The sequence below is a fragment of the Trachypithecus francoisi genome, unplaced genomic scaffold (assembly GCF_009764315.1).
Source record: "Trachypithecus francoisi isolate TF-2019V2 unplaced genomic scaffold, Tfra_2.0 Lachesis_group14, whole genome shotgun sequence".
Taxonomy (NCBI): Eukaryota; Metazoa; Chordata; class Mammalia; order Primates; family Cercopithecidae; genus Trachypithecus; species Trachypithecus francoisi.
Window position 1 is genome coordinate 45,157,387 of NW_022681459.1, and position 13,277 is coordinate 45,170,663.

Consider the following 13,277-nt stretch of genomic DNA (forward strand, 5'->3'; position numbering starts at 1 on the left):
CTTTGGTTCTTTCTCCCCCTTCACTTAAAGAATTGTCCATCTAGGCCGGGCACAGTGGCTCGCGCCTGTAATCCCAGCACTTTGGGAGGCTGAGGCGGGCGGATCACAAGGTCAGGAGATTGAGACCCTCCTGGCTAACGCGGTGAAACCCTGTCTCTACTAAATATATATATATATATATATTAGCTGGGCGTGGAGGCGGGCACCTGTAGTCCCAGCTACTCAGGAGGCTGAGGCAGGAGAATGGTGTGAACCTGGGAGGCAGAGGTTGCAGTGCGCCGAGATTGTGCCACTGCACTCCTGCTTGGGCAACAGAGCGAGACCCTGTCTCAAAAAAAAAAAAAGAAAAAAAGGAAAAAGAAAAGAAAAGGACAGAAAAGAAAAAAAAGAAAAAGAAAAAAAAAAGAATTGTCCGTCTCTAACTAGGTTGGTGCAGAAGTGATTACGGTTTTTGGAGTTTTTAATTTGCAAAAACTGCAATTACTTCTGCGCCAATCTAATAATATGAATTGTCCTCTCTGTACCAGCACTTGCACCTAAAAAACAAGCTACCCCCTTGGCCATGGGCTGTCTCAAGAAGCCTCATGCATGCCAAAGTACATTCCTTGCGTTTTTATTTCCATATGGTGAACATTTTTCATCCCTGCCTGCTACATGTCCTCCTCTCAGAGAGGCTAACACGAGTATTGATCTTCTTTTTTATGTTTCCCAGGGGCCTTTTTACCTTTGATTGTGCTGCTAAATATTTTCAGAATGTTATTGCTACAATTTCTTGTGGGTTCCCTGATCTTTTCTGGGCAGTGCCCTGGGCTTCAGGGGATAACTCATGTTGGTGGTCCAGACAATGTACCCTCCAGACTTAGCTGCCTTTGGAGGAAGTCTCTGGTCTCCTGGCTCCTGTCTCTCTCCTTAGACGTCCTCTCCCTCTCCACTGAAAGATAAGGTCATGGTTTTGTTCATTTATCTCCCCTAGTGCCCAAGTCAGTATTCCAAACCTGCATTCAGCTTGATGCAAAAAAAAAAAAAAAAATCTGACTCTGACTCTATCCAAGCCTGGTCAAGGTTAACCAGAAAGTCTGGCCAGTGTTCACTTTCTTGAAGAAGAAGTGTTCTTGTTAATTGAAGTTGAAACTTTTTGTGACTTGTGTGACAACTTACAGTCGGCAAGCACTTTAACATATATTATTTTACTTTATCTTCAAATGCATTATCTCCATTTTCCAGAGGATTTGGCTCATTAAAAAATCCCTTGACACCTCCTATGTGGTAGGCTCTGCATACCAGGATATAGAGATGAATAGAATATTCTCCCTACCCTTAAGGCATTAGTGGAAACGAGAAAGGCAGTCCCATTAATAGACAATATCAGGATCACAAGCTGATGCTGGGGAAGAGGCAGGCAAAGGATTGCAGAGAATGTTTTTCGAGGATACACAGCTTGGCTAGTTTGGGTAACAAAAAAAGAGAGAACAGTTCTTGATTGTTATTCCTGTTAAAGAGACACAGTTAATTTTACAAGAATGGCAAATAGACCGTTCTAGCTAATTGTGATGCCACTCAGTTGCTTACTACTTATGTTGAAGACCATGTTGAAAGAACTCCAAGGAGGTCATGCCTAAAGTCTATGGCAAAGAGTGTCATGATTGATTAGTGATGCCTGCCATGGGCATGAGAAGGGCATTTGCCATTCTGGATCTAGATTTTACCATACACAGATGTAACTCCCATTCAATGGATGCATCAGATGGTAGGGTCAGGGGTTCCTGTGGTCATGAGAGAATTCTGAAGTTCCTATATTGACCTAAATGCCTAAGCCCAGCTCTGGAAGGTGGCCAAAGTTTATCCGCTATGATTGCAATTAGAGCCTTCCACAGGAAGACTCTGGGCCTACGTGGTTCTGGAATGTGAATTCTACCTCCCAGAATTCACCTTTGAACAGAGAGATGCAAAGACCCATTCACTGTTTCCTGTTCTTTGCCCACTGTCTATGGCCAAATGCATGGGATGGAAGGGATTAAGAAACAGAGGTGAGTAAGCAGTGCTTTTTGAGAAGACTTTGGTTATTTGTTGTGTGTTTATTCCTCTAAGTCTAGGATAATAACTAAGCTCCATATTGTAAGTCAACTCCAATCAAATGACAGTGACTCCCTGGAGTGCTGTTTTGAGGATTGGGAGGTTTCTGCTTGATTCAAACAAACAGAGGGCTGTTCTTGATTAGTGATGTTTGCCATGAGCATGAAATGGTAGATGGTGGTGTGTATTCAGTGCATTTGTGCATTTCTTTTGCACAGAAATTGAACCTTGGTGCTAATCTTGACCATGAGACTGAAACCATGACATCAGATCCCTGTATTTGTAGCGTCTTATAAGATGCTCATAGTATCTCAGTCAAACAAACAAATGAATCCATCTAACTCATCTTAGTGATCACACAACATCATCATATCCTGCATGTTACTTAACTTTCACATTGCCCTTTGGAATAGGCAATGCAGTAATTATTGACTCCACTCTGCAGATGAGAACAATGAGGCTTAGAGCAGTTAATGGGCATGACTGGAGTCACATCATTTCTTTAAAAAAGAAAGAAGACTAGAAAAGAAGTCTTCCAACTTCTAGGGTGGTTTTCTTTTTTTTTTTTTTTTTTTATTATACTTTAAGTTCTAGGGTACATGTGCATGACGTTTATATCATGTATAACTCCCCAATGCAATCCCTCCCTCCTCCCCCCTCCCCATGATAGGCCCCAGTGTGTGATGTTCCCCTTCCCGAGTCCAAGTGATCTCATTGTTCAGTTCCCACCTATGAGTGAGAACATGCGGTGTTTGGTTTTCTCTTCTTGTGATAGTTTGCTAAGAATGATGGTTTCCAGCTGCATCCATGTCCCTACAAAGGACGCAAACTCGTCCTTTTTGATGGCTGCATAGTATTCCTTACTAAAGTTAACAAGGGCCCATGGGAACAGCCCATTCCAGAACCTCCACTTAAGGTGTTTGGTAAAAAAAAAATGCATGTTGGCCGGGCGCAGTGGCTCAAGCCTGTAATCCCAGCACTTTGGGAGGCCAAGACGGGCGGATCACGAGGTCAGGAGATCGAGACCATCCTGGCTAACACGGTGAAACTCCGTCTCTACTAAAAAATACAAAAAACTAGCCGGGCGACGTGGTGGGCGCCTGTAGTCCCAGCTACTCGGGAGGCTGAGGCAGGAGAATGGCGTAAAACCCGGGAGGCGGAGCTTGCAGTGAGCTGAGATCCGGCCACTGCACTCCAGCCTGGGCGACAGAGCGAGACTCCGTCTCAAAAAAAAAAAAATTAAAAAAAAAAATGCATGTTCCTGAACCAGTGTCTCTGGGATACAGGCCCTGGAATCCGAAGAACAGGAAGGTTATAGGGCAGTTTTCTAACTCTTAGCAAAGTTAACAAGGGCCCATGGGGATGGACCATTCTAGAAACCTCTACTTAGGGTGCTTGGTAAAAATGCATGTTCCTGAATCAGGGTCCCTGGGGTACAGGCCCCGGGATCTGAAGAACAGGAAGGTTAAGTGACTTAGCCAAGGCCACCCAGTTAGTAAACAGTGGGGACAAGATTTAAGCCAAGCTTCTTCTACATTGTGGCAGCAACTGAGAAATTACAAATGCAGTGGGTGCCACCAAGGAGACAGGAGGTCCCACGGGAGTGTGAAGCCGTGGTGTCCCATATTGAAAAGTCAGACAAGCAAGCCTTTCTCTGTCTCAAAGCATTTGGCTCAAGGCAGACCACATTTCTGGTGTCTGCTCCCATTTCTCCCCTTTCATCCACAGTCTGAGCATCTGCAGCTGTGTCCCAAATCCAGGGCTTGGCTGATTTTTCAGAGGCCTAAAAATAGAGGCTCCTGTCCCCCCACCAAGCAATTCTCGAAGCTATTTTCTTACCCTTCTTCTTGCAGACACCCATGAGATCTCCTTTCCCCAAATAAAATCATGATGAAATCCCGGGAAAAGCCATTCCTTGGTTCTCAGAATGACTTTCCTGCAGACGGCGGAGGTGCTCTGCGTTCCCCAGAAGCACATAAGAACTGCAAATTAATTATACAGCATAATTAGCTCGCTCCTCCAAATCTGTGCAGTGGGCACTTTGAAGCAAGAATAGTAATAGTTTGCCATGCATTGCTACCTTAGTAACAAGAGTTTGTAGGAGAAAAACAGAACAATTACAGAGAAAGACACAGTAATAAGCTGTGGGTAGCATTTTCTGGAGTATGCTTCATGTTCACTAATGATATGCAATTGGATTTGAAGAATATACCAACAGTTTATTTTTATTTATTTTTGTTCAAATTGGTTTTTTTGTTGTTTGTTTTTCTTTTCTTTTGAGACAGGGTCTCACTCTCACCCAGCCTGGAGTGCAGTGATGCCTTCATGACTCACTGCAGTCTCAAACTCCTGGATTCAAGCAATCCTCCCACCTCAGCCTCCTGAGTAGCTGGGACTACAGACACTTGCCATCATACCTGGCTCATTTTTTAGTTTTGTTATTGCTTTTGTAGAGATGAAGGGGTCTCCCTATATTGCCCAAACTGATCTCAAACTCCTGGGCTCAAGCAATCCTCCTGCCTTGGCTTCCCAAAGTGCTGAGATTACAGGCAGGAGCCACTGTGCCCAGCTTGTTTTTATTTTGATAGCTAATTATTTCTCTTAATGAATATTAAAAATGCATATATTACTTATTCACCAAACTCATGGATTTACAGGTATTCTTAGGATGAAGCTGAGCATATTAATCACCTATTGCTGTGTCATAGATTATACCCCAAATTAGCAGAAAACATTTATCATCTTGCAGTTTCTCTGGGTTAGAAATTCAGGAGCAGCATGAGTTGGATGGCTTTGCCCTGCGGTCTCTCATGAGGCTCCAGTCAAGATGCCAGCCAGAGCTGCAGTTATCTGAAGGCTTGATGAGCACTGGATGATGAACTTCCAAATGGCTCACACATTTGGCTGGCACATCAATGCCAACTGTTGACAGAAGGCCTCAGTTTCTCTTCCCATGGGTCTCTCTGGAGAGCTGCTTGAGCATCCTCACAATATGGCAGCTACTTCTGCTGAAACGAGTGATTCAACAGAGAGCAAGGAGAGAACCTCAATGTGGTTATGACCTAACCTCGGAAGCCACCCAGGGCCACTTTTCCAATCTCCTATTCAGTGTTGGTGAGGACTACATAAGAGTGTAAATTCTGCCGGGTACAGTGGCTCATGCCTGTAATCCCAACATTTTGGGAGGCCCAGGCAGTAGGATTGCTTGAGCCCAAGGCTTCAAGACAAGCCCAGACAACATAGCAAGACCTCATCTCTACAGAAAAATTTTAAAAAATTAGCCAGGCCGTGATGGTATATGACTGTCATCCCAGCTACTTAGGAGGCTGAGGTGGGAGGATCACTTGAGCCCAGGAGTTTGAGGCTGTGGAGAGCTATGATGACACCCTTGCACTCTAGCCTGAGCAACAGAGACGCTGCCTGTAAAAATAACGATGATGACAATAATAATAATAATAAATGAAAAACAAAAATAAAAAAAACGTTTAAAGAGTGGAAACCCTCGGAGGCGAGAGTCATCCAGTGACATCCGGTAAGCAGCGGCCACAGTGAGGCAGATGTCGTTATAATTACTCCCTCATGAAAGGTCAAGGAACCTGAGCTGCAGAGTCAAAAAGTGATTGTCTCCCCATCACACCATTAGTAAGTGGTAGAGCTAGGATTCTGTCTGACTCTAAATCCTAAACTGGTTTTATCAAATCAAGACCATGTTCAGTGAGTTCAGTGGCCCACAGAGAGAGGTAACCATAAAGCCTCACTATCGACGAGCTCTTGCCAGTTAAGCGATTTTGGAAGCATGTTGGTCATTTCTAGAGGCTTTTTTTTCTTTTCGCTCATCCCTCTAGCCTTCACAAAAGGAGGCCCCAACAATAAGCCCGCTTCCCCCATCTAAGGCTGACGTTTCTCTTTCAAAGAGGTGTCAAGGAATGACTCCTGCTCAGATTTACCCGAGATCCAGAATGGCTGGAAAACCACTTCTCACACGGAGCTGGTGCGGGGAGCCAGAATCACCTACCAGTGTGACCCGGGCTATGACATCGTGGGCAGTGACACCCTCACCTGCCAGTGGGACCTCAGCTGGAGCAGCGACCCCCCATTTTGTGAGAAAAGTAAGAGTGGTCTCGTTTCCTTCCCCCTAGGTCCCTGGGTGGCAAATCCCTTCCAGGGATCTTTTTTGGGTGGGTGCAGTGGAGCTGTTTAATGTAGAATCTGGACTCCCCCTACCCCACCAATTCACAAGCATTGTTCACAAATGTCATTTTATAGCCCTCAGTGGGATCACAGACTCAGGTGCCTTCAGAAACCTGGCCCATAATGTAAACGAGTGAGATAAGCTGGGTGTGAGACATTAGGGAGTGGTGTGAACTCTGGTGAAGGGGAGTGTATGTAGCCTGGTGAAAAAGAACATTTGGCTGGGTGTAGTGGCTCGTGCCTGTAATCCTAGTGCTTTGGGAGGCTGAGGTGGGAGGATCATTTGAGCCCATGAGTTTGATAGCATCCTGGGCAATACAGTGAGACGCCATCTCTAAAAAATAATAATAAACATAAAAATTAGCTGGGTGTGGTGGGACACACCTGTAGTCCTAGCTACTCAGGAGGCTGAGACAGGAGGATTGCTGGAGCCCAGGAATTTGAGCTGCGATTATGCCTCTGCCCTTTAGCCTGGGTGACAGAGCAAAACCCTGTTGAGAGGGATGGCAGGGAAAGAGAGAGAGAGAAGGAAGGAAGGAAGGAAGGAGGGAGGGAGGGAGGGAGGGAGGGAGGGAAAGAAAGAAAAAGAGAAAGAGAGAGAAAGAAAGAGAGAAAGGGAGAAAGGGAAGAAGGGAGGAAGGGAAGGAAGGGAGGGAAGGGAAGGGGAGGGAAGGGAAGGAAGGGAAGGGAAGGAAGGGGAGGAAAGGGAGGAAGGGAAGGCAATGGAAGGGGAGGAAAGGGAAGGAAGGGAAGACAAGGGAAGGGAAGGAAGGGGAGTGGAGGGGAGGGGAGGAAGGGAAGGGGAGGGAAGGGAGGGAAGGGAAGGAAGGAAGGAAGGAAGGGAAGGGAGGAAGGGAGGGAGGGAGGGATGGAGGGAAAAAGAGAGAAGGGAGAGGAGAGGAGAGGAAGGAAGGGAGGGAAAAATCATTATTATTTAACCATTTTAAGAGATTGGAATGAACATGAACTGGTTCCCCATAGAAGTCTTCTTACCTGCCTCATTTTTTGCCAAGAAAAGGCCCAAAGTGGAGCAAATAAATTTTAATTGGGCCCCTTCTGTGTGGGACTGTTTGCATTTCCATGCTGGGTCTCTCACTTATCCTCCATCCAAGACAGAGGAGACCCACCAAATCACCTCTGTTGTTCTCTCTTCTGATGAAATGAGGTCAGAAAAACCCCTTGGCACAATGGTCTCCCCATAGAAGTTGCTGGATGCTGTTAACACCTTTCATTGGTTAAAATCCTGTCTTGACATTGAAAGACATATATAGCCATATCTTAAAATGACATTGGTAACGATGCTTACTTATAGTACCCAAGCAGTAGTAAAATGATAGAATAGAAAGTGAAAAACTTTGATGATGTTACTCTTTGGAAATAATGCCACTGTTAAAAATTTATTCTATATTGCTTCAATTGTGTGTGTGTACATGCACATTATACATACATCACATGTCACACATAGACATCTATATATGTGTCATATGTCAACCATAGCTCACTACAACCTCAAGGTTTTGGACTCAAGCAATCCTCCCACCACAGCCTCCCAAAATGCTGTGGTTACAGATGTGAACAACCACACCCAGCTTATTTAAAACATTTTTTTGTAGAGACAGGGGTGTTGCTATGTTGCCCAGGCTGGTCTCAAACTCCTGGCCTCAAGCAATCCTCCTGCCTTGGCCTCCCAGAGAGTTGGGATTACAGGCATGAGACACTGCACCCAGCAGGTCCCTTCTTCCAAATCCTGCATCTGCTTTTTTTCAGCTCAGAAATGTGGATATCTTTTCATATCATACATGTTGTCCAATTTATTCTCTTTTAATTGGTTTATTGTTTTCCTTTTATCTATATTGATGTTTTAATGTGCAAAGTAATGAATGCTTATTTTACTATATTCCAGCACTACAGAGAAAGCAGTGAAGGCTCCCCCTCATTTTCTTCTCTTTAACAGTTGCTCAGAATTTCACGGGATGGCTATTCCATGATACTTAACTATTTCCCTGTTAAACTATTTGCAATGTTTCCTTTTAAAAGAAAAAAAAAACTACAAATAATAATGCAATGTGCAACCTTATACATAGGTCTTTGGACCCTGATGCAAATTATTTGGGCAAATTCATATATATGTACATGTATATGTGTGTGTGGTGTGTGTGTGTGTGTGTGTGTATATATATAAGTTTTTTGTTGTTTTTTTTTTTTTTTGAGACAAGGTCTCACTCTGTTGCCCAGGCTGGAGTGCAGTGGTGCCATCATGGCTCACTGCAGCCTTGACCTCCCAGGCTCAAGCGATCCTCTCACCTCAGCCTCCTGAGTAGCTGGAACAACAGGTGTACAGCACCATGTCCCATTAATTTTTGTGTTTTTTGTAGAGACTGGATCTCGCTATGTTGCCCAGGCTGGTCTCAAACTCCTGAGCTGAAGCGATTCATCCACCTCTGTCTTCCCTTTCAAGTCCTAGGATTACAGGCATGAGCCACCACGCTCCATCTCTTTGGGGCAAATTCTTAAAGGAGAAATTAAATTCAAGGCTATTTTCTCCTGGCCTATTCTCTAGCCACCTTTATCAAGCAAAAGATACATTATCTTCCAAAAAGGAAAAGAACTAAATTAGGAAACTTTCTTTTTTTTTTTTTTTTTGAGATGAGTCACTCTGTTGCCCAGGCTGGAGTGCAGTGGGCAATCTCCGCTCACTGCAAGCTCCGCCTCCCAGGTTCACACCATTCTCCTGCCTCAGCCTCCCGAGTAGCTGGGACTACAGGCGCCCGCCACCGCGCCTGGCTAATTTTTTGCGTTTTTAGTAGAGACGGGGTTTCACCGTGTTTACCAGAATGGTCTCGATCTCCTGACCTCGTGATCCGTCTGCCTCGGCCTCCCAAAGTGCTGGGATTACAGGCAGGAGCCACCGTGCCCGGCCAAGTTAGGAAACTTTCTAAATCACTCTGCAATTCTCAGCAAACCCATGGTCATCCAGAGGTCTGACGTCCACTTGGTCTGGTTTCATCTCGTGTAGTTATGTATTGCACCGACCCCGGAGAGGTGGATCACTCGACCCGCTTAATTTCGGATCCTGTGCTGCTGGTGGGGACCACCATCCAATACACCTGCAACCCCGGTTTTGTGCTTGAAGGGAGTTCTCTTCTGACCTGCTACAGCCGTGAAACAGGGACTCCCATCTGGACGTCTCGCCTGCCCCACTGCGTTTGTGAGTCCTGTTTATTGAATTGGGTCCCCAGTAGGTAGAAGCAGATTCACTTCCTCTTGTTCACGATGGGAGGCTGGGCTGCTAGGAGAAAGCATTCTACTTTTCGACAGGGACTTTTATTATTGTTACTGTGACACAACAGTACCTAACAGGGATTGGGGGCACACATACTATAACATTTACGGTAAATTTATCTTGCATTGCTCTAAGTCTTCTACCAAATGTCACTCTTTCTTCCTCAAGTAGCCCTGGGTGCATGGTATCATTGGTTTCTTTCTTTCCTTCTTTTTATTTTTATTTTTATTTTTTAGACGGAGTCCCACTATGTCACCCAGGCTGGGGTACAATGGCGCCCTCTCAGCTTACTGCAATCTCCTCCTCCTGGGTTCAAGTGATTCGTGTGCCTCAGCCTCCGGAGTAGCTAAGATTACAGGTGCATGCCACCATGCCTGGCTAATTTTCATATTTTTAGTAGAGACGGAGTTTCACCATGTTGGCCAGGCTGGTCTTGAACTCTTGACCTCAAATGATCCACTCACCTCGGCCTCCCAAAGTGCTGGGATTACAGGCATGAGCCACGGCCTTGGCCTCACTGGTTTCATTTTAAGAAGAGGATACTATGCTAGGTGTGGTGGCTAACACCTATAATCCCAGCACTTTGGGAGGTCAAGGCAGGCAAATCACTCGAGCTCAAGAGTTTGAGACCAGTCTGGGCAACATGGCAAAACCCCGTCTCTACCAAAAAAATACAGAAATTAGCCAGGCATGGTAGTGTGTGCCTGGTGTCCCAGCTGCTCAGGAGGCTGAGGTGAGAGGATTGCTTGAGCCCGAGACGTCAAGGCTGCAGCGAGCTGTGATTGTGTCACTGCACTCTAGCCTGGGTGCAAAAAGAGGAGGATACTACTTCAAAGCTCTCCAGGGATTCTGATGTACAAACAGCATTCACAGTCATTGCATAAAGAAAGCATGAAGTTATATGGAAGGAGCAGAGTCTTACACAGTATTTTGGGGGTTAGAAACTGTCAGCTGCACTAATATTTTAAATTAGTGTGTTATGAACAACTTCATTTGGATTACAGCCAGCTCAAGCTCCTGAAACCACACTGAGGTCTTGATAGTGTTGAAGAACCAAGAATTTAACTCTGGGGGGAGCGAAAAAAGAGAAAAGAAAAAATAGAATTCTTGTAAGTTGATTATAAATTCCCCTACATCTGATGTGAGTAACACTGTGTACAATTTATAGACTTGGCCACCTCCTATAGTGGCTATGTTTTGTGACTTCTCACAACTACCTAAAACAGGCTTCACAAATTTCGATGACCACACTAACAAGCAGCTCTACAATTTAGATGAGCAAACTGCAGAAAGGCAACCAGAAAGCAAGAAAGTCTTTATCTGTTTTCATTGGATAGGCTGATACTTACTGAGCACTTACTGTATGCCAGGTGTCGTTCTAAGAATGGCGCATGCATTAACTCTTTTATTCCTGGCAGGAAAATAAAAATGGAGATATCTGTCACTTCTCGTTGAAGACAGAGCACAGCCAAATTCAAACTCACAAGAGACCTTCCTCTCTGCTCTCTTCATGAGCCAGCCAAAGCCAAGTTCCCGTTTGCTAGTTCATAAATTCAGCTTCCTCAGCCCGCAGAAGGACTTTACTCTACAGACCCCAAAAGAATTAAGAGTTTTAGGCCCACAGCACTTGCTTCCTAGATTTCCCTTAACATCTGATCCTTTTCTTGTGAGAGAAAATTTTCCATTTCTGTGTTCTTATTTTCCCTTCTCAAAAAGGCAGACTTTATTATTCTGTTTCCACAAGTAACAGGGATTCTTGGACCACACAGCCCTGGGTCTCCATCTGTCTTTTTAGTCAGAGTCCCAAAATTTCAGAGCTGAAGGAAGCTGAGAGATAGAATACAACTGTGGGATGACTTAGAGATAAAATGCAACTGCCCCACTGTACAGATAAGAACAATAGTTACTTATTGAATGTATAAGACACACTGCTAAGCACACTACACATACCTGTAAACATACGTGCTTTTGTGTATGTATGTATATATAGTGTGTGTACATATGTGTATATATGCAAGTATAATGTGTGTACATATGTATATATGCATGTATATAATATGTGTACATAGGTGTATATATGCCTATATATAATATGTGTACATAGGTGTATATATGCATATATATAATGTGTGCGTATGCGTGTATATATGCATATATAATGTGTGTATACATGCATATATAATGTGTGTACATATGTGTATATGTGCCTACGTGTGTACATATGTGTATGTGCATGTGTGTGCATGTGTGTATATGCATATACATGTGTGTACATGTGTGTATATGCATATATAATGTGTGTGCATGCGTATATGTAATGTGTGTACGTGTGTGTATGCATATATGTGTGTACATGTGTGTGTGTGCATGTGTATATGTGTACATGTGAGTGTGCATATATAGTGTGTACATATATGTATATGTATGCATATATGTGTGTGTACATATGTGCATATATATGCATATACACATATATTAAGGAAACTGATATTTAGAGGGAAGTACGGATAACAAGAATCATCACTCATTGAATGTGTAAGACACATTTCTAGACACTATATATATATTTGTGAATGTATGCGTGTGCGTGTATTTATACACACATACTAACCCTAGCCCCTTAACCACAACCACACTTCGTCCCCAAGCCCCAGAACCTTGGGCCAAGTCCACATTGGTTGGTTCCTGTTATAGGTTCAATCCATCCCCAAAAAGATATGTCAAAGTCCTAACCCACAGTATCTGTAACTGTGGCCTTGATTGGACATAGCGTCTTTGATGTCCTAACCCATGGTATCTGTAACTGTGACCTTGACTGGAAATAGGGTCTTCAAAGTCCTAACCCACAGTATCTGTAACTGTGACCTGGATTGGACATAGCATCTTTGAAGTCCTAACCCACAGTATTTGTAACTGTGGATTTGATTGGAAATAGAATCTTTGCAGATGTGATCAAGTTAAACTGAGGTCATACTGGATTAAGATGAGTATTGATCCAATGACTGGTGTCCTTGTAAGAAGATGGAAATCTGGACACAGATGGGGACACGGATACAGAGAAGGCCACGGGATGACAGAGGGAGAGACTGGAGTGATGCAGCTGCAAGCCAGGGAGCACAAAGGAAGAATCCCCCCACTGCAGCTTTCAGAGGGAGCATGGCCCTGCTGACACCTTGATTTTGGACTTCCAGCCTCCCAGTACTACAAACCAATAAGTTTCTGCTGTCCCAAGCCCCTCCATTTGTGGTCCTTTGTCAAGGGCAGCCCTAGGATGTGAGTGCCATTCCCATTTCCTTCTAGTGACTGCAAGAGCGATCAGAAGCAGCCACTTTAGTAACTCCAGCTGCAGAGACCCAGAGATGAAAAGCTTCTATTAAAATACTGAAAGGTGGAGACATCATTTTTTAAAAAAGAAAACGCACTTCGCCAATGAGACCCAGTCTCTAAAGACCCTCCGAGCTGCTGCAGCTGCTGCTGGATTTCCAAGAGGCAAGCCTTCCTCCCTCCCTTCGGGGACACTTTTCCCTGAAATCTCAGTGTTGGACCTGCAGTGCTGAGTAGAGACGGCTTCCCTGACACCCATGCTAATGAGTTCACGAGCCACGCGGGGTGTCAGGAGACATGCAGTACTCCCAAAAGCCTGAAGAGGAGCCTGGCGTGTGGTGGCAGCGACGTGACAAGCGGGCGAGGCTGATGGGAGATAACACAGGAGGCGAGAGATGGTCGGATT

At 44.5% G+C, this 13,277-nt stretch overlaps 1 protein-coding gene across 6 annotated transcripts in view; it reads left to right on the forward strand.

Annotated features, from left to right (window-relative positions):
- The window catches only part of SEZ6L (seizure related 6 homolog like), a 218,526-nt gene that overhangs the window by 175,596 nt on the left and 29,653 nt on the right, over positions 1–13,277 (forward strand). For 4 of the 6 annotated variants that reach the window (XM_033233061.1, XM_033233062.1, XM_033233060.1 and 1 more), the window contains exons 11-12: positions 5,988–6,182; positions 9,281–9,472. In XM_033233061.1, coding sequence (XP_033088952.1) covers positions 5,988–6,182; positions 9,281–9,472 — 387 coding nt within the window. The remainder of the gene's footprint in view (positions 1–5,987; positions 6,183–9,280; positions 9,473–13,277) is intronic. The other 2 variants (XM_033233064.1, XM_033233065.1) reach the window with 1 other exon arrangement.